Source organism: Dendropsophus ebraccatus, chromosome 13 (genome assembly GCF_027789765.1).
Source record: "Dendropsophus ebraccatus isolate aDenEbr1 chromosome 13, aDenEbr1.pat, whole genome shotgun sequence".
NCBI lineage: Eukaryota > Metazoa > Chordata > Amphibia > Anura > Hylidae > Dendropsophus > Dendropsophus ebraccatus.
The window spans coordinates 39544567-39571482 of NC_091466.1; the positions used below are offsets into that span (position 1 = coordinate 39544567).

At 44.4% G+C, this 26916-nt stretch overlaps 1 protein-coding gene across 2 annotated transcripts; it reads right to left on the minus strand.

Annotated features, from left to right (window-relative positions):
- Positions 1 to 332: 332 nt before the first annotated feature.
- On the minus strand, positions 333 to 22570 carry ANP32E (acidic nuclear phosphoprotein 32 family member E). 2 transcript variants are annotated; one of them, XM_069950342.1, is made up of 8 exons: positions 22295 to 22570; positions 9793 to 9942; positions 8848 to 8970; positions 5638 to 5806; positions 4467 to 4615; positions 3756 to 3825; positions 2024 to 2215; positions 333 to 1935 (listed from the first exon to the last, which is right to left on the minus strand). In XM_069950342.1, exons 1-8 carry the CDS (start codon positions 22346 to 22348, stop codon positions 1859 to 1861), a joined length of 984 nt encoding a protein of 327 aa, XP_069806443.1. In that variant the 5' UTR covers positions 22349 to 22570; the 3' UTR covers positions 333 to 1858. The 2 variants fall into 2 exon arrangements, with proteins under 2 accessions (XP_069806443.1, XP_069806442.1); XM_069950341.1 differs by lacking the exon at positions 2024 to 2215.
- Between the last annotated feature and the right edge of the window lie 4346 nt (positions 22571 to 26916).

Sequence of the window (26916 nt, forward strand, 5' to 3'; positions counted from 1 at the left end):
TGCCGCAGCTCCTATTTCGCGAAGCGACGGCAGGGGATCGCTGCTATCAAAGTCGTTTGTCCTTTAACATGTTGAAAGACTAACGACTGCAATGATCAATTGACATCGCTCATGTCGGCTGATCGTTGCTTTCAATTACACAGGACGATTATCGTACGATTCTGTGTAATAGGGCCTTAAGTCTTTCCTATATGACTTGTTACCTGTTTATAGTCTGTTCCTGGCTTTGGCTTCAAAAATATGTCAGATAAATCCTTGTAAAGGCACCCTAAGTGCCTACTGTGAGATGAAAAACAAGGTGAAGGCAGAAATGACTCCAGGCTTAGACCATATAACACTGTTATGGCTTTATTCAAAAACAAAATCGCACATTTAAGAGAATTCAGAAGTAACTGATCACACTATATACATACTGCCATAAAAGAGTATTTCAAATAGGACAAATCCCCTCTGTAAATATAAAACCCACCCTTATATATTTGCACAAAAAAATAAAAAACTTAACTTATCTGAAAGGCTCATGTTATGACTCTAGAAAGTTCTGTAACCATGGTGCATTCAAGTGGCTTACATGTTACAACATAATATGGAAAGGGATGGTATGTGTGCTACACAAGGTCCAAGCATATGGCAATTAAGCATCTCAGCGCTAACAGCAGAGGATATGCGTCCAAACCTAAAGAGTAAATCGTCAGAAAGTACAAGTCCACCATTAAAGTGTCTGCCATACTTTTACCATTATTAATGGCAGCTCAGCCTGAGAACTGGAGCCTAGAAATGCATCCCTTGTAAAAAATACAAAGACCCAGAAGTTTAATGAAGATGACTTTCCTAGTAATTTATTTTAGAAGGCTAGTTTATCTGGTTTGATTTAAGTTTAGAGTCTGCAAAATTCCAGACAAATCTTAGGTTGTGGGACAGGAGACCATGACAGTTAATATAGCGTCACACGAATGAGATTTGATAGAGCGAGTTAAGAAGGGGTGTCTAGGACTTATATGCCTCAGGTTGATCAATGATTGCCAGTGCAAGTCCTTTTAACTTATACACTCCCCTCCACCACCCATCTACTAGCTTTAAAACTTTATTACAAGAATTACAGATAAAATCCCACCTTCTTTCACAGACATCACTCAATGCAACATTTGTAAAATATTTTTGGTACCCATGTCTGCAGAGGAAAGTTTTATGTCATTAGGTTTACCCTGGATGCATTCCTACTCAGGTAACAGGCGCCATCACTCATCACACTTGTCATTAAAAAACACAGCAGGCAGGAATAATTCATTAGCCAATACCCTTCTCCCAGAGCAACAGGCCAGATCTCACATCTACCAGAACATGCCTCCAGTTATAAACATCTTATACATATTTTATTTTTTTTTTAAATTGTGCACATTTTACTTAAGCTGCAGTTACCGATTGCTGCTTTGCATTATGCTTTTGACAGTCTTTATATTTTGCCTTACTGAAACTGGGGGATTAAAGGGAGAAAAAAAAAAGAAAAAAAAACTACCACCATGGGTCACTCCTGATCACAGATTGAGAACCCCTTTGTTCCCAAAGGAGCCTGCCAATCACTATGGGATAGCTCTCTGGGATACACTATTCATGACAAAGGGGTCAGAAGGAAGTGTCTAGATAAGATTGCTATTAAAAGGATCGTAATGTTTTATTTGGAATGATAAAAAGGGCACAAAAATCGTAAAACCACACCTTTTCCTATAAAAAGTTACATGTTAAATTCTGTAGGGACATCTATTGTACATGTAGAGACATACAGATCTGCATTATCATTCTAGTATCAAGCCCAGGGCTCAGGGAAAGAGACTGGTCCAAGCCTTCCACAAAGAATGCCTCAATCCTCATCCTCATCCCCTTCATCTTCAGCATCCCGTTTTCTTTTCTCTCCCCGTTCAACTGGTTCGTCTTCTTCTAAGGAGATAAAAAAAAAAAAAGTTAAAATAAATATATGCATAAATATATAGCTATATATAATATATACATATATATATACACACACCAATCAGCTGTCGCCGGTTCAACGGTTGTCCTTCCTCTGACCAGTTTTGGTAGGTACTAACCACTGCATACCGGGTACACCCCACAAGACCTGCCGTTTTGGAGATGGTCTCACCCAGTCGCATAGCCATCACAATTTGGCCCTTCTCAAAGTCGCTCAAGTCGCTCAGATCCTTACGCTTGCCCATTTTTCCTGCTTCCAAAACATCAACTTTAAGAACTGACTGCCACAGTAACGAGATAATCAATGTTATTCACGTCACCTGTCAGTGGTTTTAATCTTATGGCTGCTCGGTGTATATATACACACACCCCTATATTCATACACATCTATATATTTATCCGGCATCATTAAGGTATATAAAGGAAATTTTACGGCATTGATCTCTTCATCTCCTGTACATCCTATACTATCTCCGTTAAGTTTTTTCCAATTTTTTTTTTTTTAAATAGTACTAACATACAAACTATTTTTTTCTTTATCAATGGACCATTCAATGTAATCCTTCATGGCTTCACTGTTGCAGCTTTTCCGATATATGTTTACATTGAGAACTTCCTGTTGAAGTGCTGACATCACATTCAGCTATGCAAACCACCTGCTAAGACCTTCCTCGCCAAATGTAGCTCCGCCTACTCTACTACTAAGCAGGGAAACACAGGCAGCGTGGCGGCTCAGTGATTAGCAGAGCCGCAGGTTTGGGGCTCAAATATTGATGGATATTTTTAAATTATTTTTCCTAAATACAACAGGGAGATACAAGACTGTCACTACAGATGCATGGTAGTATGGTGGTTCTGTGGTTTTTAGTTGTATTTTTGGCACTAATATTGTGAAAGGTCAGGAAATCACATGCAGGTAGTCTGGGTCATAATGGTTGTGGGAGACCCAGGACAAAATCTGGTGGAGGCCACCATAATCTGACACCCCCCCCCCCCCAACACACACGATGAAAGAAGAGCAAACATCACAGTAAATAAAGAAAAAAAACTGATAGAGCTGTAATGTGACCCAGGCTGGGAACACAAGCAACACTGGAATATATATAATGAAAGTGTATATGGAACATACAACACCCACTAAAAAGGCAATTCTAGTTTACGGAAAAGTCCCAGACAACCCTTCAAAATTAAGGGACGAAAGTGATCTACTGACTGCTGTGCCCCTTTGCTTCTGATCAGCTCTCTTCTGGGAATAAAGTAAGCTTCATACAGACTAAGGAGTGTCAGCCAGGAAGACTGAGGCAATGTGCTTCTGTCCCTTCATGTAAGATTGCACATTGACAGATTTTTAGGACCAAAGCCAGGAATGGATTTGAAAAAGGAGAAATCTCAGTCTTTCCTTTATGACCTGTTCTTTGTTTATAGTCTGTTCCTGGCTTTGGCTTAAAAAAAAAAAAAAAAGCCAGATAATCTGTGTGTAAAAGGACCCTAAGGTTGCATGCACATATCCATGATATACGGACCTTATGTCTTGGACTGAACTCTTGACATCATGATTTATTATGATGTCCGGAGATGCGAAACATTTAAATCTTTGTGCTACTGTATCGACGCAGCTATGTCAGTTCAGCAGCAAAGAGACTCAGTCCATGACACATCATGGACTAGTTCATGCCGCCTAACTTGGAGAGGACTGCTCTAACAAATCAGATGCCTCCTGGGTACAGAGTACACCAGGTTGTATAATCCATAGCTCACTGATTAATACGATAAAAGCTTTTAACACATACCTTCTTCCTCCTCCTCTTCCTCCTCTCCTTCACCACCATCTTCAACATAATCATCATCATCTTCTTCATCCTGGGCAGAAAGATAACAGTTCTTAAAATGCTACACTGGTCTGCCTTTTCAGTGAAGGCCTGTGGCTTTTTTTTTTTTTTTTTTTAGCAACAGCCTGCCAAGACATCTGAATCACATGGTCACCAAACTCTACACTTTGTGCCATTAGCGGAAATTTCAAAGGGAAACTAGTAGCAGGTTAGAAGACTCTAACCTAGCGTTATGTTCCCATAGGGCTCTGGACGGCAAGGATGAAAATACTTCTTCCCTCCATCCTCAGCACTGTTTTTGTTAAGTTTTATTTTGGGACTACAGCCAGCCTCTGCTGCCTCCTTACGAATATTGAGGTGGTGCTCTCATCACTGCAGAGGGAGGTGGCAGATGGGAAAGACTGATTCACCAAGGGCTGTAGTGCACCAAACCACCTAATTTACATAAGACTTTAAGAAAATGGTGCCTAGGGTGAAGTTAAGAACATTACCTTCATTCTCAGAGTCCCAAGCCCTATGAGAACATAACAGCAGGTTAGCCTTCTAACCTGCTGTTAGGTTCCTTCCTGAGAAAAGTACAGAGCACAATCATTTCACATCTTTATTTTCAGCAACCTCCATAAATACAAACTTGAGCCCCTTTACCAGTTGTTTAAAAGATGCACAACTTACATGAATTTCCTCTTTCATTAAGTATGAAAGTCCCACTTCTTCCTCTTCCTCTCCTAAATCAGATTCTCCTTCCTCCTCATCTTCTTCATACTCTCCAGGAGGACCAGCTTCATCATCCTCATCCTCAGGATACTCATATTCCTCACACTCTACAAAACAAAGTATATTTAAAATGTAAAATTTATTATTATAATATATAAATAACATTATAATATTTATTATATATATATATATATAAAAAGTTATTAATATTTAATTGAATGTATACTGGCTCTGATGTATTAACAGTCTAAGGGTCCTATTACATGGGCCGATGACAGCCTGATCTGCTAGATTGGCGCTCATCTACTGGGCCTACTACACGGCACGATAATCGCTTAGCAAGGGCTGCACGGACATTGTTCGTGATGTCCATGCAGCCTGTACCCAAACAGCTTACATCAAGTGTCCGTTTTCCTACTGCATGCCCACGCGGGGCAGCTTCAGAGTGGCCCATCTGAACTGAGAGGCCGCTCAGCCAATCACTGGCCAGGACCGCCATGTCTTGAGATTGGCTGAGAGCCCTGTCAGCTCAGACAAGTCGCTCTGAAACTGCAGTGCATGGGACCAAGGAAGCAGCAGAGTGCAGGAGAAGATTGGGAACACTGAAAGGTATAAACTGTTTGTTAAGTAGCCAGCCATGCATCGCTACTACACGTAGCAATGCGCAGTAGGCGGACGATGATTTCAGGTCTGGACCAAAAGAAACGATCAGCCGATGATCGTTTCATCGGCCGATCGATGTCTCTTTTACATGGATCAATTATGGCCCAATCAGTATAGCAATAACCCGATCAAAATAGTAAACTAGTGCTGATCTGCTTGATCGGTGCTCGTTTACTGAGCCCAATACATGGCTTTATTATTGTGCAGCAAGGGCTGCACCTTGCTTGAGTATAGTTCACACATGTTATCTATTAGAGACAGTTCAAAATGTGGGGCACCAATGAGACTGACCCATGACCCATAATGATGAAAAAAAATACTTCTGCTATATGTTGCTTTTTTTTATAAACTGTACTGAATAAAGTAGTCAGCTACTACTGAGCAGAGACATGCAACCAGTCAGTGGGTAAGGTATGTAGTATGAATAGCTTAATATCAGGACTTAAATTATACAAAGAGTACAAACCTTCATCATCCTCGTCCTCTTCAGAGTCAGGTGCTTCATTATCTTCCTGATCAAATCCATCTAGGTATGTGATCTGAGGAAGTTTCCGGAATATGTTGTCTCTGTAGTCTTCTAGATTTGTAATCTCACAATTGAAGAGGTCCAAACTCTTCAGATTTTTTAGGTTTGTCTGCAAAGAAAACAGTTCATTATGTAGGTAATCTACAAAAAAGGGCAAACAATAAGTAAGCTGCACTTATCTAAAGATCTATAATCTACTGCAGATTTACTTAAAAGCTAAATTCTAGTGCCCTGGATTACAACTAACCATTACACTTGCCCAGAATATGCAAGATGGCAGACTGATATCGCATTCCTGTGCACATGGGGGAGATTTATCAAACATGGTGTAAAGTGAAACTGGCTCAGTTGCCCCTAGCAGCCAATCAGATTCCACTTTTCAGTCCTCACAGACTCTTTGGAAAATGAAAGGTGGTTGGTTTGCTAGGGGCAACTGAGCCAGTTTCACTTTACACCATGTCTAATAAATCATCCCCATAGACTTCAATAACTAGATGCATAAATCTAAAAAGCATCAGGACAGATAGATGGCCAATCACTCCCGTCTCATGCAGATAAGAAACAATTTACAACAGTGGTGTCAAACTCAAATACATAGTGGGCCAAAATAAAAAAAAAAAAAAAAAATAAAAAAAATAATAATAATAAAAAAAATAAAAAAAAAAAACAGACAAAGTCGCGGGCCAAGTTTGATAATTATTGAAGCGCAAATGCGCCGGTCCTGGCACTGTCAGAGCAGCATGCAGTGTTCCTGGCACTGTCAGTGGTGTGCATCTACCATCACTATGCACTATGATAAATGACATGATAAATTGCTATGAGATGATTAAACACCAACCCATGTAATAGCCAACCCCCCCAATATTGCCTCATGTAGTAGCCAACCCAACCAAAATTGCCCCACAAATTTGCCAGCCCTCCCAATAGTGCCCACATAGTAGTCAGCCCCCAAGTGTCCCATATAGAAGCCAGCCCTCCCCCGTAGTCTCATAGTAGCCAGCCCTCCCCAATAATCTCATAGTAGCCAGCCCTCCCCAATAGACACATAGTAGCCAGCCCCTAAAACAGTTGTTAAAGGGAACCTGTCACCCTTGGACGGCCCACAAACCCACCCTATCCTTGGATACAGCTCCCCATACTTGCCCTATCCTGCCGATCCCGCTCCTGATGCTGGGCCTGCTGCGGAGATACGGCCGCACACTCATCTTCTCATGTAAGCATAGGGGACGTCCAGGGGTGACAGGTTGTCCCAGTAGCTTGGACTCACCCTTTTCTGCGGCCCCAGAGGACACGGGAGGCACCTAGCGCAGGACATGTGTGATGACGTCATTGTGCTGCCGGCGTCGGAACATCGCTCACATACTCCTAGGTCACAGGCTAAAAACTGCCTGTGGCCTACAAGATTATAATATGGGTGGTCCGAGCGGCTGTCCGGACCACCCATATTATAATTTAATGCGATGGCGGGGGAGATGTAATTCAAACTCTGAATTGCAATGGTTAGCCTAATAGCCGATCAGCTGCTTGGCTTTTAGCAAGTTTAGAAGTCAGTCACCAACCGAGCATCACTACGTGTAGTAGCAATGCACGGCCGACGTATCCGGGCTACCCCGGTGTCCTGCAACCTTTAACTTTGCATTCCCTGCTCCTCACAGCCGCCTGACACTTCTGGCCCTGTATCTGTATTGACAGGCTGTTCAGCCAGTACCATCTCGGTCAGTGACTGGCTTAGCGGCCTGTCACTGAGGAGTCGGCCCAGAGGTGTCAGAGGCGGCTGTGGGGAGCAGGAAATGTGGGTAAAAAGGCACAGAGGAAGCACGGGTAAGTATAAATATCATTATTTTCTATGTGTATGCAAGGGCTGCACAGACATCGCTAACAGTGCCAGTGCAGCCCTTGTTTCAAGATTGCCAAGCCGTCCAATAAGCTCAGTAAGCAAGCACAGATCTAGCAGCTAAGCATCAGGATAGGAAAGGATACCTTTTTTTTTTTTTTTATTATATTCCTACCCACCCCCTGCCTGTCATTTTTTCATTTCATATTTTAGAGATAACAACCGCACTTGACTCAAAAGATGACGCTTATCCCACTTTCATTTATATACAGGTTCAAGAAAGGATCATTGCTTGGGCAAAGCATACACAATTACAGGGACTTTTTTTTAACCGGGTATATAACCCTTAGTGGGAGCAGGAGAAGTAATAAGTCCCTCTGTTAACATGTTAAGAGTCATACATGTTAACAGATGCACTAATTACTTCTCCATCTCCTCCCCCCACTACAGGTAATATACCTGGTAGAAAAACATCCATGTGACCAAATCATCCCTGTGATGGGGTATACTAACAGCTTGTGAAAACATCACTAACGGTTTAGTAAAATTTGCCGAAGCAGTGACCCTTTCTTAAAAGGGGTAGTCCACCCCAAAAAAATTTCTTTCAAATCAACTGCTGCCATGAAGTGCCAGAGATTTGTAATTTACTTCTATTAAAAAATCTCAATCCTTCCAGTACTTATCAGCTGCTGTATGCCCAACAGGAAGTTGTATTATTTCCAGTCTAGAGAGCAACAGAGGTTTTCTATGGGGATTTGCTACTGCTCTGGACAGTTCCTGACATGGACAGAGGTGGCAGTAGAGAGCACTGTGTCAGACTGGAAAGAAAACACCAATTCCTGCTGGACACACAGCAGCTGATAAGTACTGGAAGACTTAAGATTTTTTAATAGAAGTGAATTACAAATCTCTGGCACTTTATGGCACCAGTTGATTTGAAAGAAAATTTTTTTGGGTGGACTACCCCTTTAAATCTGTAAATAAATGGAGTGATAAGCATTATCTTTGGAGTCAAATGCAGTTTTTATCTCTACTATATTGGATTATTCTTCAACCAGCACAAACATAGTGAGTGCATGGACCTACTGGGATTTATATTTCATTTCACGGGAGTTCTTTAACTATTTGCCCACAAAAGAAAATGGCAAAACCCATAAATAGAAAACACAAATTATAAGTTATAAATTGCTATGATGCTGTTATACTCTTGTTCAGGTCACTGGAACCGCAGCCAGGCCAGGACTTGCAAACATAAGACAGATTTAAGATATGGCCACATTATGACAGTTTGAATAAAAATAAGGTAGTATACTTACAAGGGTCTCCACTGTGCTCAAATCCTTAATCTTGTTACCACTGAGGTTCAGGTAAATTAAATTAGGACACCTTTCCGCTAATACTTCAAGCCCTCCAGAGATACTGTTGTCACTCAGCTCCAACTATAAAAGGAAAAAAATAGAATGAAAATCATAAAGACTGCATGTATATTATGTAAGGAGATATCCCTCAGAGTTTACCCGCTGTACATACAGTATTCATTACATATGATGCCAGCCTCACTGTCCCGTCTGTGTTTGCTGATGGAAGGAGCATCATGACAATGGGGAAAAAGATTGGGAATGTAGAATATAACCACTTTTTTGAGAGATAAGAAGCCAATATCTACATCAAGGTGTGTCCAGTATTATATATTTTTTTCTTTCAGCGAAATTTAAGGGTATAAGACCTTTTACACTGGCTAGTTAGCAGTTAGGAGTGTAGCTAGAAATGCTATGTGGGTTCATAATCAACCCCAAAGTGACACCGATTAGCCAAAGAGCGGTAAAACGCCCGATCCTCAACTTAATGCATCTTCAAAATTTATTGTTACTGGCTGCACATCTTGCTGAAGATACAGCAGTGCGACAGGGGATTGGGATGCTGGATAACAAGCAGCTCAGAAGGTAAATATGCACTGCTTGTGATACAAGCATATCTGTGCTGTCCCATTTCCATGGACGCAAGAATACAAGGATCATTTGTGCGGCCTAGCCTCTTAGTTGTGCCGTGAAAAAGTCACTAATCAGTGCATAATTGCGTCCTTGCACAACCCCATGTTGGTCGTGTTAAAGGACCCCAAGCCCAGGAAGCCCCTTTAAGCACACCTGTCTGCAAGATTTATCACATTGTTCAAGCCTTGTATTATACAGAACGTGGTGGTAGAAAATAAGATAGTTTACCAGTTGTCTTAAAAAACTAAATTTTCAAGACTCATTACTTACCTTTCTAAGTTTCGGCAACTGTGGGAGTTTTGCCAAAGATGAGAGTTCTATGTTAGCCATACTGAGAAATTCTAGTCCTTTGAAACTATCGCTTAAGCCCTCAATCTCCCCATCACCTGACCGGCAATTGTCTAGAACCAACTCTGTCACCTATAAAGAAAACAAATGCGTTAACACCAATATGAAGCCAGTGCTTTCCTACAAGAAATCTTAAACATTAACAACTAATAAGCAGGGCTGTGAAATCTGTAAGCCGCAACTCCTGAATTTTATCAGGGACCAACAAGACTCCAGCTCCTTCATAAATGGCCAGTCAGACACCAGGGGGGTTACTTATCACACTGGTGTCAAGTAGGACTGGCTCAGCAGCTTCTTCCTAATGTCCTACACGATCCTGGGGTGACAAAGATATAAAGCAGATTCTAGTGTGTGTGTGTAGTGCATGCAGCTTGTATCCAGCCACCATGTCCAGAACGGTCATTTCCAGGTCTAAATTACGTCACCCCAGCCAAACAGATTATGCATAAGTATAATCATACATCCAGTCATTCAGCTGAAATCATTTAGTTTTGTACCTTTTTCATCCCCTGTACATGCTGCAGCCAGCACCTCACTAACTGCCCGGTATTCCAGCTGGTGAGCGGGATCCTCCCTTGATGTTGTCTGCCCATTCTGTCTGTCTCACGCAGCCTTCCCTCACTACCCATAATCCACCACAAACCAGCCAGGAGCAAGCATAGAGGACAGACCAATCAGAGCACTGCAAGCTCTGACACCCCCCTCCCATTCTCATAGCACAGCCTATGCAGAGTACCGTGGCCATTATGGTAAATAAAAAATAAAAAAAACCATGTGTTACATATCCAGCACTTCCACAACACTAATTCCCATTATTGTTTGGCTGCCTTCAACTATAGTATCTGCAGCTCTAGCAAGACTGGCACTCCCATCATGCTTTCACTTTCATACCATGATGGGAGTGGTAGTCTTTCACTCAACTACTGAAAAGTCATTCCCTCCCCACTGGAACAGTCTGGTCTGCACCAGCTCCTGGCATGGCTCTCTTCCTGCCTGTCACTCAAGATGCTCCCTTCTCTACACACAGTAAACATTTAATCTTCACATAATTTCCCCTCTGACAGCTCACTCACATCCCAGATTACATGCGGGGAGTCCAGCAAGAGGGGGTCAGGTCAATTAACCCCTGGCTTGCTGTCCCAGACTCCCGGTATGTTCTCTTCACATTCTTATCTCTCAGTTCGTTGTCTCCTATTCACGGTGCAGTGGGATGTGAGTGAGCTGTCAGCTGCAAGGAGCAGGGAAATCATTGTGTGAAGATTCTGATTTGGACAGCACCTTCTCTCATTGTAGTAGGAGCCAAGAGCCCTATTACACAGAGCGATGATCGTCCTGATTCGGCCGATTATCGCTCCGTGTAATATAGACATTGATCAGCCGATGATCGTGTCATCGGCTGATCGTTTAAGTTCAAACCTAAAATCATCGCGCACTGACCACGCATGGCTGCATGCACAAGTGATGTGTGGCGGGCGACCGACGATTCCACAAGCACCATACTTTACCTAAGCATGTTGCAGGTCTTCTGTGCTGCTTCTTCCTACCGGTCCCTAATATAGGACCCTAAAACACAGCTCCTATGTCTCACTACAGGCTGAGCACCTGCTCCTACATGGGGGCACGCATCTTCACAAAGGCAGAAAAAGTGAAGACTGGTTTTACTAAAAAACTGTGATAGATTGTACAGATAACAAAGGCAAGGGGGGATAATAAAAGTGAAGATTAGTTTTTAAACTACACTAGATGGAGCAGGTGGTCTTTTCTTCTGACAATCTTCTATGTTTCTAACTAGTCACCGTACACAAAAGAAACACTGCTAACAATTGCAGATACCTGTGATATAAAGGTCAAATACAGGCCCTGATTATCAGCTCAGTCCAATATATCACACACAAGGTACAATTGCGATTATTTTTATGAAAGTTTCAATAATAAGTTTCAAGAATCTGATCCGAATGGACAAACAGAGCTCGATTCTGAGTCTTGGACTTTACTTCTTCCTCGTTCACTGATGATACAAATTGTAAATATTGAAACTTTCATAAAAATAATCGCAATTGTACCTTGTGTGTGATATATTGGACTGAGATCTTGGGGTGGCAGGCCCCTTAACTACACACAGAACCTGAGGAAGAGGCAGTGATATTTATTATTGCCCTGATTTATCAGCTGTCAGCGTCCACGCTCCTAAATCATCACGGCCCCACAGGAACTACCTGCTTAGCCAGTCAGTGACTACAGCTGTGTCCCACGCCACCACCCTCACTTTCTGGATTGGCTGAGTGGGGCCGTGACAACACAGGATTGAGAGGCCGGTCGGGGACTATGAGCCGATGCACTGTGGGGGCATGGGGACGAGTAAATAGGACTTCCATATTATGAACCCACCACCCCCTGTCCCCCACACTACTCCTTTAATTTCTGCCTCTCACACACACAGCCTGCTGCAGCAATAGCACACACACACAGCCAGCTGCAGCTATAGCGCACACACACACAGAGCCAGCTGCAGCTATAGCGCAGACACACACAGAGCCTGCTGCAGCAATAGCGCAGACACACACAGAGCCTGCTGCAGCAATAGCGCAGACACACACAGAGCCTGCTGCAGCAATAGCGCACACACACAGAGCCTGCTGCAGCAATAGCGCACACACACAGAGCCTGCTGCAGCAATAGCGCACACACACAGAGCCTGCTGCAGCAATAGCGCACACACACAGAGCCTGCTGCAGCAATAGCGCACACACACAGAGCCTGCTGCAGCAATAGCGCACACACACAGAGCCTGCTGCAGCAATAGCGCACACACACACAGAGCCTGCTGCAGCAATAGCGCACACACACACAGAGCCTGCTGCAGCAATAGCGCACACACACAGAGCCTGCTGCAGCAATAGCGCACACACACAGAGCCTGCTGCAGCAATAGCGCACACACACAGAGCCTGCTGCAGCAATAGCGCACACACACAGAGCCTGCTGCAGCAATAGCGCACACACACAGAGCCCGCTGCAGCAACACTGAGGGGGATAAAAAACAAACAAACACCACATTCTCCTCCCAGAGTGAAAAAACACCACATTGACAGGTTGTGAGCAAGGAAAGTGTCACAGAAACTAGTCAACCAGTGCTTTTGTTTGTTCCGCTGTATTATCCTGTTTGAAGTAAAGTTGTGACGTTTTTACTTCATTCAGGGTACAAACACACACACCGTATACGCAGCGTATTTACTGCTGCGATATGCAGCAGATTAGATCTAAATAACTGAACACAGCATCAAATCTGCTACGTATCTGCTGCGTATACGGTATGTGTGTTTGTACCCTCAAGGTGCTAGACTTTACTTTCTGTTATGCTGATCCTGTTTTGGGTTTCCCCATTCATAGTTCGGTAAGGAGGAGCCTGTTAGTTGACCAACAAGTGTTAAGCCCATATTCCAAGGGTCGTTGGAGGAGCAAACGAGCGCTGTCGGCTATTCGGCTATTCGACGCGGCTGCAGCGAGCGGGTGAGTGCGGGAGGGGACGGCGGGGAGGCTGCCCGGGGGATCGCTAGATCGTCCGGGCAGCCCATAGGATATAGCAGCGTCTGCTGCCGACGCTCCTATTCAACGGAGCGACGGAAGCAGATCGCTGCTATATCAGTCGCTTGTTTTTCAACATGTTGAAAAACAAGCGACTGCAACGTTCAGCCGACATGAACGATGTCGGCTGATCGTTGCACTCTATTCCACGGAACGATTATCGTCCGTAGCGGTCGATATCGTCCGAAAACGAACGATAATCGTTCCGTGGAATAGGGCCTTTAGATACAATAAGGACAGAGGTTACTTGCTACATAACTTATGGCTTCTCCTCCTTCTCTATATTACACAGGATCTCTTACATTACTCTGCTGCTTATATATAATCATCCAGCACCCAGGAAGAGAACAGCACAGATCTCTTCCACCCCACCCCCCCCAATCCCCACACACACTGGACTCTTCCAGCTCAGAAACAAACTGCCAAATAGTGACCTCCAACTTTTCTCTGATCACCCTTATCCAACAGGGCCAAGTGCTTTATTACTGATGTACGGAGAAAACCAAATATATGGGAGAAAGTGTTTTTCTGTTATAAATAAGGTCCTTAGATTGACAGAACAAGCTATAATAATGAACATTTATAAAATTCATATAAAAATTCAATTATAAGAGTCGGTACATTTTTTCAGACCCACAACTCCAACTTTACAGCCCTGCTTATAAGGCATAACACCCTCCTCATCCCCAGTTATCCTTTAGCAGCCCAGTAAATACAAAATGTATGCAATATATACACTATGGCCAAAGCTAGAATAGCAGCCATTATAACAATGGATATCAAGAGGAAATGCCAGGCTGGATTTGCCATCAAAACATAACTAGATGTAGAAGCATATCTGGCTTCTGTGTAAGACGACTGGTAAGTAAACTCAACCTTCTCAGCAATCATCAGTAGTGCAATAGCCAAACAGGAACAGAGACATTAATAGCCAGAGTGTAGGTCTTACACATTCATTTTCAAGCTGGTGAAGAAAACTACACTACGGGAACTGTAGCTATGAAGTCACAGGCCCCTCCTCTTGTAAATTAAAGGCGTTCCAGAAAGAAGGGTTTTGTATCAAGTGACCTACATCCGAAACATCTGCTGAGAGCAACAAGTCACTTGTGCTGGTGGATGCCGACAGCAGGCAAGCAGGAGCTGCAAGATGATCACTTGAAGAGCAGCTGTCCAACAATCAGATGCATTATTAGAAGATAACGCTACCTGAAGCAATATCAACCACGAAATCCCCTCAGAGATAAGAGAACTGTGAGGGGAACCACTACATAAAATTGTTATAACTTTGCAAAGTATTCTAACCTTAAAGGGCATTAATCACTATTATAATGCATATAACACTTAGTAGCTCCTAATAGAGCCGCTAAAGCGTTGTCATACCATACTTTGTGTGCCATCCTCCCAGGGGGTATATCTGAGAAAATGCTGTTTTATTCTGGCACGCGGTGCAGGGGGTGAGGCCGGAAGTAGTCATGGCTCTCGGCCTGTCAGCTCGCACTCGCCCTGCTTGCAACAGGCATTTAATCTTCCCCCATTAACTCTTGGCTAACATCTGGCCGCAGCATTACAGATCCAAAGAAACAAGTGCCAAATCTGTCATTTTTCTAAAAAACACTTCTCTGCATTACATTATATGGTAAAAATAAGAATGCCAATAAGTAAGTTGTCCTGCAAAGACAAGCCCCCATATGGGTCTGTAGACGTAAAAACATTAGGGGTAAAGTTGAGCCGACCTGTCAAAATGTTCAGGTTCAGCAACGTTATATGTAGCCGAGTGCTCTGCATTTGATTCCCCGCAGCTGCAGAAGTTGTATGCTTCTCGATGGTTGTACCCATTTCTTTCCAAGACTCCCTAGGCCTAGGGAGACTTCCAACTTCTGCAGCCATTGGGAATCAAATAGTGAGTGTTCAGCTTCAAATAACATTGCCAAACCTGAACATTTTGACAGATCTGCTGAGCACTAGTTATGGGTATTAGGCTACTCACATGTCTGCAAGTGCTGTTCACAATCGCAGAAAGCCTCCAAAGTGGTCAGCAATTCACAGACCACTTCATTATAGACAGTGCCCAGTGCAATTTCTGATCCACACTACGACACATCCTATTTTTTGCTGCACAAATCAGTGCATATTCACACAAAAACCACGGACTGGAATCCATCTGTTTTTAAAGTTTATCTTCAAGGTTGGCAAAATGGCACCACACAGTGGTATAGGACAACTCAGGGCCCTAATACACCAAACAACTATCACCCGTACTTGGACAATAATATGGGAGTTTCTATGGGATGGCTCCCGTCCATGAGTTGCTCTCCGCTCAAAGACTTGACATGTCAACTCTGAGTGGAGGAAACTGAGGCACGCGAGAGAAGCAGTTTGACGCTGGAGCAGTGTGATTCCGCCAGCTTTGCTCAGTGTGAACATACCCTAAAACCTATTACAGAGTTTCTTAAAATCGCTCGTTTCTGTAATTTTTTTTTAAATGAGTTACACTTTAATATTGACCATCTTATAGCGCCCTCACTCCCCCTTCGTTGCACACAGTGACAAGAGGGAGAAGTGAGTTCACCAGCGGGGTGCAGCAGTCAACTTACAGGTTGCTTTGACTCCACCAGACTCTTATATTAGCTACCCCTGCAGGTCAACAGCGAGAAATATGAGATTTCTTTCTTTCTTAAAAAAAAAAAAAAAGTTCTTAAAAATATATATTTAAAAAAAATAAAATAAAAATACATTTTAACTCACAATAAAAAATAAAGAAAGATTATCTCTTTAGAAGCCAGCTCCAGGCTCTGCCTTGTGTGTAAATGAGAGCCTTATCTCCATAAAACTGCATTCCATCTAGCTGCTATGATGCTTCCATTTTAAATTTCACCTGTAAGCTAATACAGCTTGTGTGCTACAATGCTACTCAGCATTCAAAACTTTGCACAATAGTTACAATCCTATCACTGAACAAATGCAAGCTATTCTTAAAGCTGACTCAACACAGAATAGGCTAAAGTGTAAAAAAAAAAAAAGTGTGTGTGTGTGTGGGGGGGGGGGGGGGGGGGTTATTGATATATTTCAGTGTTTGTAAAATGTTGGCCACATATAGTAAAGTCAAAAACCATTTCTTCATGTGGCAAAACTGATTTGAGAGAACAAAATGGCAGCCACTGCCACTCCTTTGAAGACCTATGATGCAGTGTACAGATGTTTAGGGAGCCAGAGTGGAAATAAGAGGGCACAGCACTCAAATCAAATAGGGGATTGAATTGTTAAATGGGGTTATCCACATAAGAGCTAAAAAATGAAAATGTTCCCAATCCTAGCTGGTCTTACTCACAGGGTCACCTTTTGTCTTTCTAGCTGCTGCCATTGCTGAGTTAAGTTTTTATAAAAGCTAATCTATATCCAAGATGGTGTCAGCCAGGAAACTAAATTTTTCATCATGCATCTCTCCGATTGGTCTGTTTGCATACTCGCCCCGTTTTTTTTCACAGATTTAGCATCACATCACCCCAGTATGAGTTCCATACTAGCTGATGATTAGCAGAGCTGACACACGCATGGTGTATATATGTGCTGCATAATAGGCAAATGTTTACCAAGGGGTTGGGGGGTGTAGGGGTTGGGGGGTGTAGTGTAGGTTTATATCTATGCTTGCTGACTGTGAATGAACACATTCTAGTTCCATCCAGACTAAGAACATCCATAACACTTACAATATACAGAGCTGTGACATAGAGACAGGTACATATGCATGCATTCACTGACCGCAAGCAGAGGTAGAACTATAAGTTTTCATATTACAGAAACTTAGGCTCAGGGACACATGTGAGTCTATGGACACAGCAGTTCACTAGCAGTCTACAGGTGCAAGTTCAATAGACAGCTAGATCGTCCCCCCCGAGAGGAGATCACATGTCCTGTGTCTACAAAGGAAGTGGGGGAGAGGGAGCAGTGTGTTGTCAGAGTGGACACAGAAAATGATTTTAGACGTCCAGAGCAAGTATGAGGAAACAGGGAAAGGGTGCATGATAGGTTGAACATGTATATTAGACATAGGGTGGTATTGGGAAGGAGGATCATTTAGAATATTGTTTTTGTTGCCCAGATAATACCTATAAATTCTACTTTGGTGGATTGCCCCCTCAGCCAGGAGCTGCTGGAGGCCGACCGCTGTCTTGTATTGTTCAGGCATAGTTGTCTTTATTACACAGAGCAGTATTTACCCAAATAAGCAGATAATTGCTCCACGTAATAGGGCCCTAAGCTGTGAATGAAGCCCTTGGGTGAGATTTAAAGGGGTACTGCTGCGAAAAGCTTTTTGCCAGTAACTGAAACACATTACAAAGTTATATAACTTTGTAATATGCTTTAAGCACCTATTTGCCCCTCTTCCCCATCTTTTCCCCCCTCCACCCCCACCAGGAAGTGAAGTAAACTCCTTCTTACCTAATGACTGTCGACATCAGGCTGCCATTTCATGACAATGACATCATCTGCATAGGCACAGCTTCCTAGTTTGGGCCTTCCCATGATGCATTTTATCTTCTGTGATGTCTAACTGAACTGTTAGATGGCTTAAATCTTGCTCAGCCAATCAGAGCTGAGCAACCTGACAAAGGGAGAATGGCTTAAAGGGGAACTCCGGATAAGAAAAACTTGTTTTCTATTAAAAGTTATATAGATGTGTCTATACAATGTATTACTGTACCTGTACGGTTCTGTCACACTGGTAGCTGATAGAAATCCAGGAAGTGAAAAAAATGGCCTCTGTGCCAATTTACATTGTCTCCTGCTCCCTCTGCTATCCCCCCTTAGGAGACAAATCTTCCATGCCTCTGTCTCACATTGTGTGTGTTTGCTAGGCACAGGCTGATGATGCAGACAGGGGGCAGGACTTGATGTCACAGGAGGCTTGGCTGGATAACCCAATCCCTTAAGTAATTCACCATTTTACACCAGCCAGAAGCAGGTGCAGCACTAATTTTTCTGATTGTAATGGGTGAGGGCTGTGATGATCACATGAGGGAAAGCATTGCATTCTGGGAAATGCTAAAGCAGGAAAGACAGAAACACAAAACAGAGCAAAAAAAACCCAAACAAATGGATTTTTGGTAGTTTCAAAACTGGGATAGACAGGTAAGTAATGTGTTATGCTACTGCAGAAGTTTTATTTTTTAACCTCTACCCGGAGTTCCCCTTTAACAGTGCTTCACAAGATGGCTGCCTCAGAGCAGCCTGGGGTCAACAGTCATTAGGCAAGACTAAGTTTACTTCACTTCCTGGTGGGAGGTTGAGGGGGGGAGAAGCTAGGGAAGGGGGGGGGGGCAGATAGGTGATTGAAGCATATTACAAAGTTATATAACTTTGTAATGTGTGTCAATTACTGGGAAAAATATATCTTCGATGGAGTACCCCTTTAATCTTAAGTTAGCTTGTTTTGCAGTCTGTCTGCCTCTGTTCTGCACTCACTACCCCTACTCTCCCACTAAGGAAATCTACCCTGTTAATTTACACATACAGAAACAGTGGAATACAGTGCAAGACAATAGAATGAGGTTTTACAAATGCATACTGCACACTATTTCTGCATTCTGCACCACTACTTACTGTAAAGGAGCATGGATTCCAGTCATAAAGACGGGAAACCCCGCTTTAAACTGATGTTCCCCACAGAGTGAAAGAGGCAGTAGTGGGGTGACTGTTTAAACTTGTTGCGCTCCTGCCCCTGTTAGAACTCTGCGCCAAATTCAAACAGGTAAAAAGTTCTAACAGTACAGGGGGGGGGGGTGGGAGCTGCATCAGCTGTGAGGACTCCTCTCTAGGCCACCAACCTCCCAGAAAGGAGTCCCCGCGGCCCACTGAAGGGAACAGCTCCTCCAACCTTCTGCTCCCAATGCTCTGTCCTGTTAATTCAAACAGGCACCGAGTTCTAACAGGGGCTGGAGTGCAGCAAGTTCAAAAAGCCACCCCTGCGCCTGCCTCTCTCTGCGGCGGGGAACACCAGTATAGAGTGAGGATACCTCACATTAGGAAGGGAATCCCTGCTTCTTTAACCTTGGTGCCCGAACACCTCAACAACTGTCAGCAGAACAATAGTTCAGCCAACAGTTTTCTCCCCTGATTTTGTTTGGCTACCGAAAAACTTTAGGGGGAAATTTTGTTTGAATACCCTAGGTGTTCGTGAACTGAGGTACTACTGTATTTAATGCACACTGTTAAGCAGGAAAGGAGGGGGGCAGAGAATAAAGGCATTTTTCTAAATTCTGGAAACAGGCGATAACGCCTTTAGGGTATAAACCACACACCGTATACGCAGCGTATTTACTGCTGCGATACGCAGCAAATACGCAGCAGATTAGATCTAAATAACTGAACACAGCATCAAATCTGCACCATCAAATCTGCTGCGTATACGGTGTGTGTTTGTACCCTTATCTACAGATGGGCATGAATCAAGCATGCTTGAGTGCAATCACTTAGCATTTGAATACCAGTGGCTGACCAAGTTGGTTGCAGCCTTAGGAAGTCCTAGAAAACATGGATACAGTCAGAGCATGAATCGCACTAATTTATAACTTAATTACTTAGTGCCTGTGGCTAACCAGCTGTTGCCATACAACAACCCCCCAGGAAGTCCTTTAAGGCTGGAGAGGCACAGGTTGCAAGCCATATGATATACTGGTCAGGGAAACGACATTTAGGGCCCGTTCACACTACGGAGAACAGGCGGAGATTCCGAGCGGAAGCCCCACCCGCAGACTCTGCTTGAAATCCCACCTGCTTTCTGTTTGAATGGGATGCCTTGCACCTCTCCGCGGATTTGATATGTCTAGCCAAATTGTTCCACAAACCTGATCTAGGTTTAGGTTAGAATCTAGGTTAGAACCTTCAGCATAATATCAGTTATTACAAGGTTGTTGTATAACCAGAAGTATTACATGTTATAGTACAATTGTATGCTGGTGACAAGCACCAGATTTTGAGACTCTGGAAAGCCAGAAAATTAATATTTCTGCATATGACAAAATATTTCAATGCAGCTGCTAAAGTTTTTATATAAAATCTTATTTGCCTTTAAATATTACTTTACTGAAAGAAAAGTGAAAGCTTGGAACAAACATTCAGCAGATGTGGTAGGTAACTCTACAGTATGTTAACGAAGTCCAGCTTCCAAGGTTTTTGGTCTTTTTTTTATAAAGGCAAGGGCATGGGGGGAAAGTAACTCACCTCTCCAGCCCAGTAACACTGCTGTGGGACCCCCTGCACACGTCACGATCCGGCTGATGAACTGGCAGCTCAGCCAGTCAGTGACTGTGGTGGGACACTGCTCCTGTCACTGATTGGCTAAGTGGGCTGTCCATCGGCCAGGACAGGCATTACCCCCCCCCCCCTCCGAGTCGTGACATCTTTACAATTTGGGGGTAAACACCTTTACAGCGGGGGTCCCAAGGCCGGTCCCGCCACTCATCGGTGGCACAGGGAGAGGTAAGCAATACTTCATATCTATCCAAAGATGATCATAATTAAAGAGCAGATTAGAGGGTCTTTTGCTGAAGCTACTCTTTTGTTTTGTTGGACTGGACAGTATCATCGAGCTCAGAAGGGTAAAAACAAAAAAAAAAAAATAAAAAAAATTTCTTACCAATATTATGGCTTTAAACACAAAGAAGGAATGTATCACACTTGCTCAAATTTATCAGAATAGCCCAGGCGGAGTCATAAAATTGGAGCATAAAATTTAGAGTGGCTGCACCATTTCACTCATTAAAAGGGCACATCTTCGCATTTGCTGCATTTTATGGCATAATTTGTGCCATTTATAAGTGTGGTCCACTCCTTAAAGAAAGTTGCATTTCTTAAATCAGATGAAGCACTGAACATTTAGGTACAAATAAAACTATTCTGAGACCATGTAAACTTTGGGAAAATTCACAAATTTTTCGACAATAATGTGACTGCACAAAATATTGCGACTTTTCTACTTTAGAAACCATAAGTAAAACAATAAATCCCCCCCAAATGCAGCAAAAAATACTATCCACATGGTCACGTGTGGAGTCGGCTATAGCCATGTGGTAACAGCCCCAATCTAATTTTCCTGCTAATACTTCAACTATGAACTCCCATCTTTTTAATAGTCCCAAGCAGCACCGATACAATGTACGATGCATCATGGTACGCTTAGGTAAACAGATGGGCCAGATTACACTTACCGAGACACGTTACTACAGCCTATTAGACCCTACATTGAGCTATAGTGCCCCCCCATACCAAGTAGGAGGTGCACAAGACAAAACTGTACAAGCGGTGTATGATTTCTATGGGGTGTGATAGCTGCAGATCAGAGCAAACCCATAGATCAGAACACATGTTACACAATGGAGAAGGTTGAAGGGATACAATGTTGCATGATGGAGACACAGTTATTGTGGGAAATAGCTATATACAGATCTATGACCCCATGTTGTGTGCACATGTCCCTGGATAGAATACATTATTTCTATATAGCAGTCCATCTACAGCTCTATGGATTATTTGGGGGGAAACCTGATGTTTACCAAGATTTATTTCCCCCAGAGCAGCTCCAGGACCCCCTGCGCCTCTTCCTGTGGCCCTGAGCAGCCATGAGGTGGGGCTGCCTCCTCTCTCCTCCCTCCATCACCACCAGACGAAAACTTTAGGCGCCGCAGGCAGGTAGTGAGTGAGCGGCTCCTCCAAGGAAGGCAGCCCTGACGAGCTGGGAGGGAAACCCCGCTTCACAGGCAAATAACATCGCTCCTAAAGGACCGATACAAGATCACCTAAGGCGGCGATGTGGGGTGGGGTGAACCCTCAGGTGTTCTCACCTCAGCCGGGGATCTGTTCCTCAACTCAAGGGTGATGCGTTTCTTCATCTCCATTTTCCCGGGCCAACCTTCAGCGGGGGTCACGTCGGGAAAAAAAAACTTTACAGGAGGGAAACTAAACTCACGACGCAGGAAAACCAGAAAACGTGATGAAACCGAGAGACAAAATGACACACGGAGCTCCGCTACAGGCCCCCCTGACCCCTCTCAGCAGGGAACCCTTCTCTCTCAATGGCCGCTCACCAATTGAGACTCCATTACACGGTACAGGCATCCCCTCACATTGGCAACGCCTCTACTCACATTCCATTGGACGGCAGCCGCAGGGATTGACCAGCTATTGGTCCAGAGTAGTGTCATTCGAAAAACAAGCCCGCGATTCCGCCCATCGCTGACGCCCATTGGCTAGAAGTGTGAGCGCAGTTATTTACGATTGGCTGCCGCGAACGTCCGTCGTGCGGATGAACCGCTGTCGTTTGACCCAGGCGTCGTGTCTTTGTGTTTTTGACGCTTTCGCGCCCTAGTTTAGGTCAGGGAGCCATAGTGAGAGGCAGGCGGTGTTATTGTGAGGAGAAATTGTAGTGTCTGCATTGAAGAGGTACTTGTGGTTTGCTCACAGTTTACACAGTCTGTTTTACGGATTGTTTTTGCTGTGTAAGAAAAGATGTACGTTTATCTAATGCGAAGAGTATAAGTCTACAACAAGGGCTTAGTACCACAAGATGATAATGTGTTACTGCAGCCATTGCCCTCACTGCAAGCTGTTTGGACTTCCGAAAAGGTGTATAAGGCTCTGTTCACAAAGTGACATGGGGTAACGTGGTATATCCCACATGCCCTAATGAAAAAAAATCGTTAATATTTATTGATTTTATTCCCATTGGCATGGAGGCATTGTGTGTCCACCACACATGGTGCAAAGGGAGCCAGGTACTCATTTAACCCCTTGCCTCCACAGCCTGCTTTGGCCTTAAAGAGAATGTACCATAAATTTGCACATAAGTAGAACGGCGCCGACACGGTGAAGCCGGTGCCGCGGCCCGGTTCCCCCGTTCGGTACTGTTCAATTTATGATTACCAGGACAGGGTTGAAGCACAGGAGGCGGGCTGGCCCGCCCCCAGTGGGAGGAAACCCCCTCCATGGCGCGGCTCCTTTAGGGTCCTATTCCACAGGCCGAGCAGGACCCGATCAACGATGTATTCGAGCGCCGATCTGCTAGATCGCTGCTCGTTTACTGGGCCTATTCCACGGCCCCACAATCGTTTAGCGAGGGCTGCAGGGACATCGTTACCGATGTCCTTGCAGCCCTTGTTTGATACATTACCTGTCCAGGCGCAGGTCTTCTCCCGATCCCGCGCTGCAGCAGCTTCGGTGCGGCCTGACTGAGCTGTCAGAGCGCTCAGCCAATCACTGGCCGCGGTGGTCCCGGCCAGTGATTGGCTGAGCGGTCTGTCAGTTCAGACAGGGCGCTCTGATGCTGCGGGACGGGAAGAAGACCTGCGCCTACACAGGTAATGTATGGTGCTTGTGAGATCTTTGGTCGCCCGCCGTGCACCGGTATTCCACGAATTGATGCGCGGGCGGCGACCGATTATTTTAGGTTTGAACCTAAATGAACGATAAGCCGATGACAACGATCATCGGCTGATCGTTCTCTCTATTCCACACAGCGATAATCGTCCGAATCAGGCCAATTCAACCGATTATCGCTCCGTGGAATAGAGAGAACGATCAGCCGATGATCGTTGTCATCGGCTTATCGTTCACTGGGCAAAATTTGGCCACTGTCTTGTGTGTTTTTTGTGAAAAACATCAAAATATCATGAAAAATTTGCACTTTATGAACTTTGAAATTCTTTGCTTCTAAAAAAAAGAGTCACATGACAAAAATTAGTTCGTAAGTCACATTATCAATATGTCTTCTTTATTCTGGCTTCATTTCGTAAACATATTTCACTTTTTTAGGGTGTTACGGGGCTTAGAAATGTGTCAGCAAATTATCAAAATTTCATGAAATTTCCAAATTTTTTTTAGGGACCAGTTCTTTTTTTAAGTTGATTTAGGAGGCTTGTATACTGGAAACCCCCATAAGTTAACCCTACAGGGGCTGGAGGAAAGTATTCACAATTAGGCCAGAAAAAAATGGAAAATTTTCTAATAGTATATTTAAGATTAACCCCTTAACGACATCGGACGTAAATTTGCGCCCTGGTACTTAAAGCATCAGGGCGTAAATTTACGCCCGATGTTTCCCCGATCGCTGTGTGTTCGCACACAGCGATCGGGGAAGATAGCCTGCTATAAATCATAGCAGGCCATCTTAGCTTCTCGGCACGGGGGGTGGTTAACACCCCCCGTGCTTACGATCGCCGCTATTGGCTGATCAATTCAGATCAGCCAATAGCGGCGATCGGAACCTTTCCGGGTCATCGGTGACCAGATGAACCAGAAAAAATGGTCGGTGATGTCCGAGGACGGCACCGACCGCCATTACTGTAAAAAGTAATGGTGGTCACGGTGCCACCGGCCCGATCGGCGTGAACGGCCGGCCGGTACCGCCGGCCGTTCACGGCGATCGGGCCGGTGGCACGGCGATCAGAGTCCACAAAAATAGTACATACCTGCTCTGAACCCCTCAGCTAGGTAGCTGAGGGTTTCCAGAGCAGGTATTTATACATTACTCACCTGTCCCGGGGTCCTAATCGGCGTCTTCCGGGTTCGCGGCGTCCTCCGTTTTTCCGTCGGGTCTTCGGCTATTTCCGGCGGTCCCCATCGGCTTTTTTCGGCTCCAGCCTCGTCTTTTTCCGGATTTTGCGCTCTGCTGCCCTCTACCGGCTGATATGTGTAATACACTTATCAGCAGCTACAGGGATGTTCAGAATATAGAAAAAGGTTTTTTTTGTTTTTTTTTCCAATTTTTTTATTCTTCTATTTTCCGCACCCTATCGCCGCTGAGTGTTGATCACCATCGCACGAAAGTGCGCTGCTAATCAGCAACTCCTCCTTTTTGGCGTAGGGTGTTTTTTTTTTTCTATATTCTACTGCCACGGTCTGCTGATATGTGCCGCACATAAGTGTGGCATTTATCAGCAACTCCTTTGTTGGCGTAGGGTTTTTTTTTATACTTACTGTAAAAAAACACGTGAAAAACACTACATTACACCACACTACATTGAATAAAGTTTGACACTACACCACTACATACCGCATATAACAATCCCCGTATAAAGATGGCCCCCAGGGTGTTTTCGGCGTCAGAGGGATACGTTATTATTGCCTCCTACACCGAAACAGCCAGTGAGGATGAATGGGGGGATCCTTCTTTCCTCCATTCATCCTCATCATCCTCATCATCCAGTGACGTGTCTGGGGGTAGCGTAGCGTACGCTGCCCCCCAGACACGTCTTTTCCGCCAGTACCGTCCCAATAAGAGATGACAGTATAAAATTCTACAAACTCTGTGACAGTACCTCAGGGTACACTTACAGATTTAGGGTACGTGAACACTGCGGAATGGCGAAGGATAACCCTTCTTGCATTCCGCAGCTGACACCCGCCGGCGGACTAATGCGGGCACGTGTCTCCACCCGTGACTCCAATCTATGCATGGATTCCATCGTCCATCCAAAGAATGAACACGTTGGACGGAGAGCGGAATCCGCCCGTGCATAGAATGGAGTCTATGACACGGATGGAGACGTGCGCCTGCATCACTCCGCCGGTGGGTGCCAGCTGTGGAATGAACGAAGGGTTATCTGTCGCGATTCCGCAGTGTGCACGTACCCTTAGAGTGTATGTAGGAAGGGACACCCGAATCCAGCCCCAGATGCCCCCTCCCCCCCATCCTCGGAACAAGTGTGAAGATCGTCCGGGAACTGATCTTCCCACTGCTGGATGAAGGTTACCACCCGTACAGGGATAACTTTTATACCAGCACCCCCTCTTCCGGTCCCTCGCTGCCCGAGCTACTGTAGCTTGCGGCACGATCCGAACATATCAGAAGTAGTAATAGAGCCCTAATATTTAGCAGCCATGGAGCGGACCCAGCGCTTCTGGATATAAAGGACCCCGTATCGCACCAGAACAACATTTTCCAGGTGACGTCCCCCACACTGGAGAACGGGAGACCCCAGAAGAAGTGCAGAGTGTGGCGTAACAGGGGGATCAGGAAGGACACCATTTTCCAGTGTGACACCTGTCCTGATCCCCACGGCCTCTGCATACTGGATCGCTTCAAGGCGCACCACACGTCACTGGGGTTCTACATTATCTAATTTCTGTCCCTTATTCCTATTTCAGGGGTCACGTTGATCCGGGGATTATTCTGATCGCCATTATGGAGTTGGGAAGGAATTTTTCCCCTGTGATGAGGCTACTGTCGTCTGCCTCACGAGGGTTTTTTGCCTTCCTCTGGATCAACACAGATTGAGTTTGATGGACTCCTGTAATTTTCAACCTTATAAACCAATAATTGGCCTAATACCCCCAAATAAATTAGAGTTGTCCCTTTTCCCCAGCTAAATAGGTATGGCCGCCATTCCCATTAGAGACTTACCATGATGCAATTACAAAGCCTCTGTGCTGCCAGGACAGTAGAAACCCCCCACAAGTGACCCCATTC

Excerpts from the sequence above, each read along its gene's own strand:
- ANP32E (XM_069950342.1), bottom strand. The coding sequence starts at position 22,348 with ATGGAGATGAAGAAACGCATCACCCTTGAGTTGAGGAACAGATCCCCG. Across the intron at positions 9,943-22,294 it reads GGAACAGATCCCCGGCTGAG|GTGACAGAGTTGGTTCTAGA; the intron begins GTGAGAACACCT and ends TTTTCTTTATAG. Across the intron at positions 8,971-9,792 it reads AGTTGCCGAAACTTAGAAAG|TTGGAGCTGAGTGACAACAG; the intron begins GTAAGTAATGAG and ends TTCCTTTTATAG.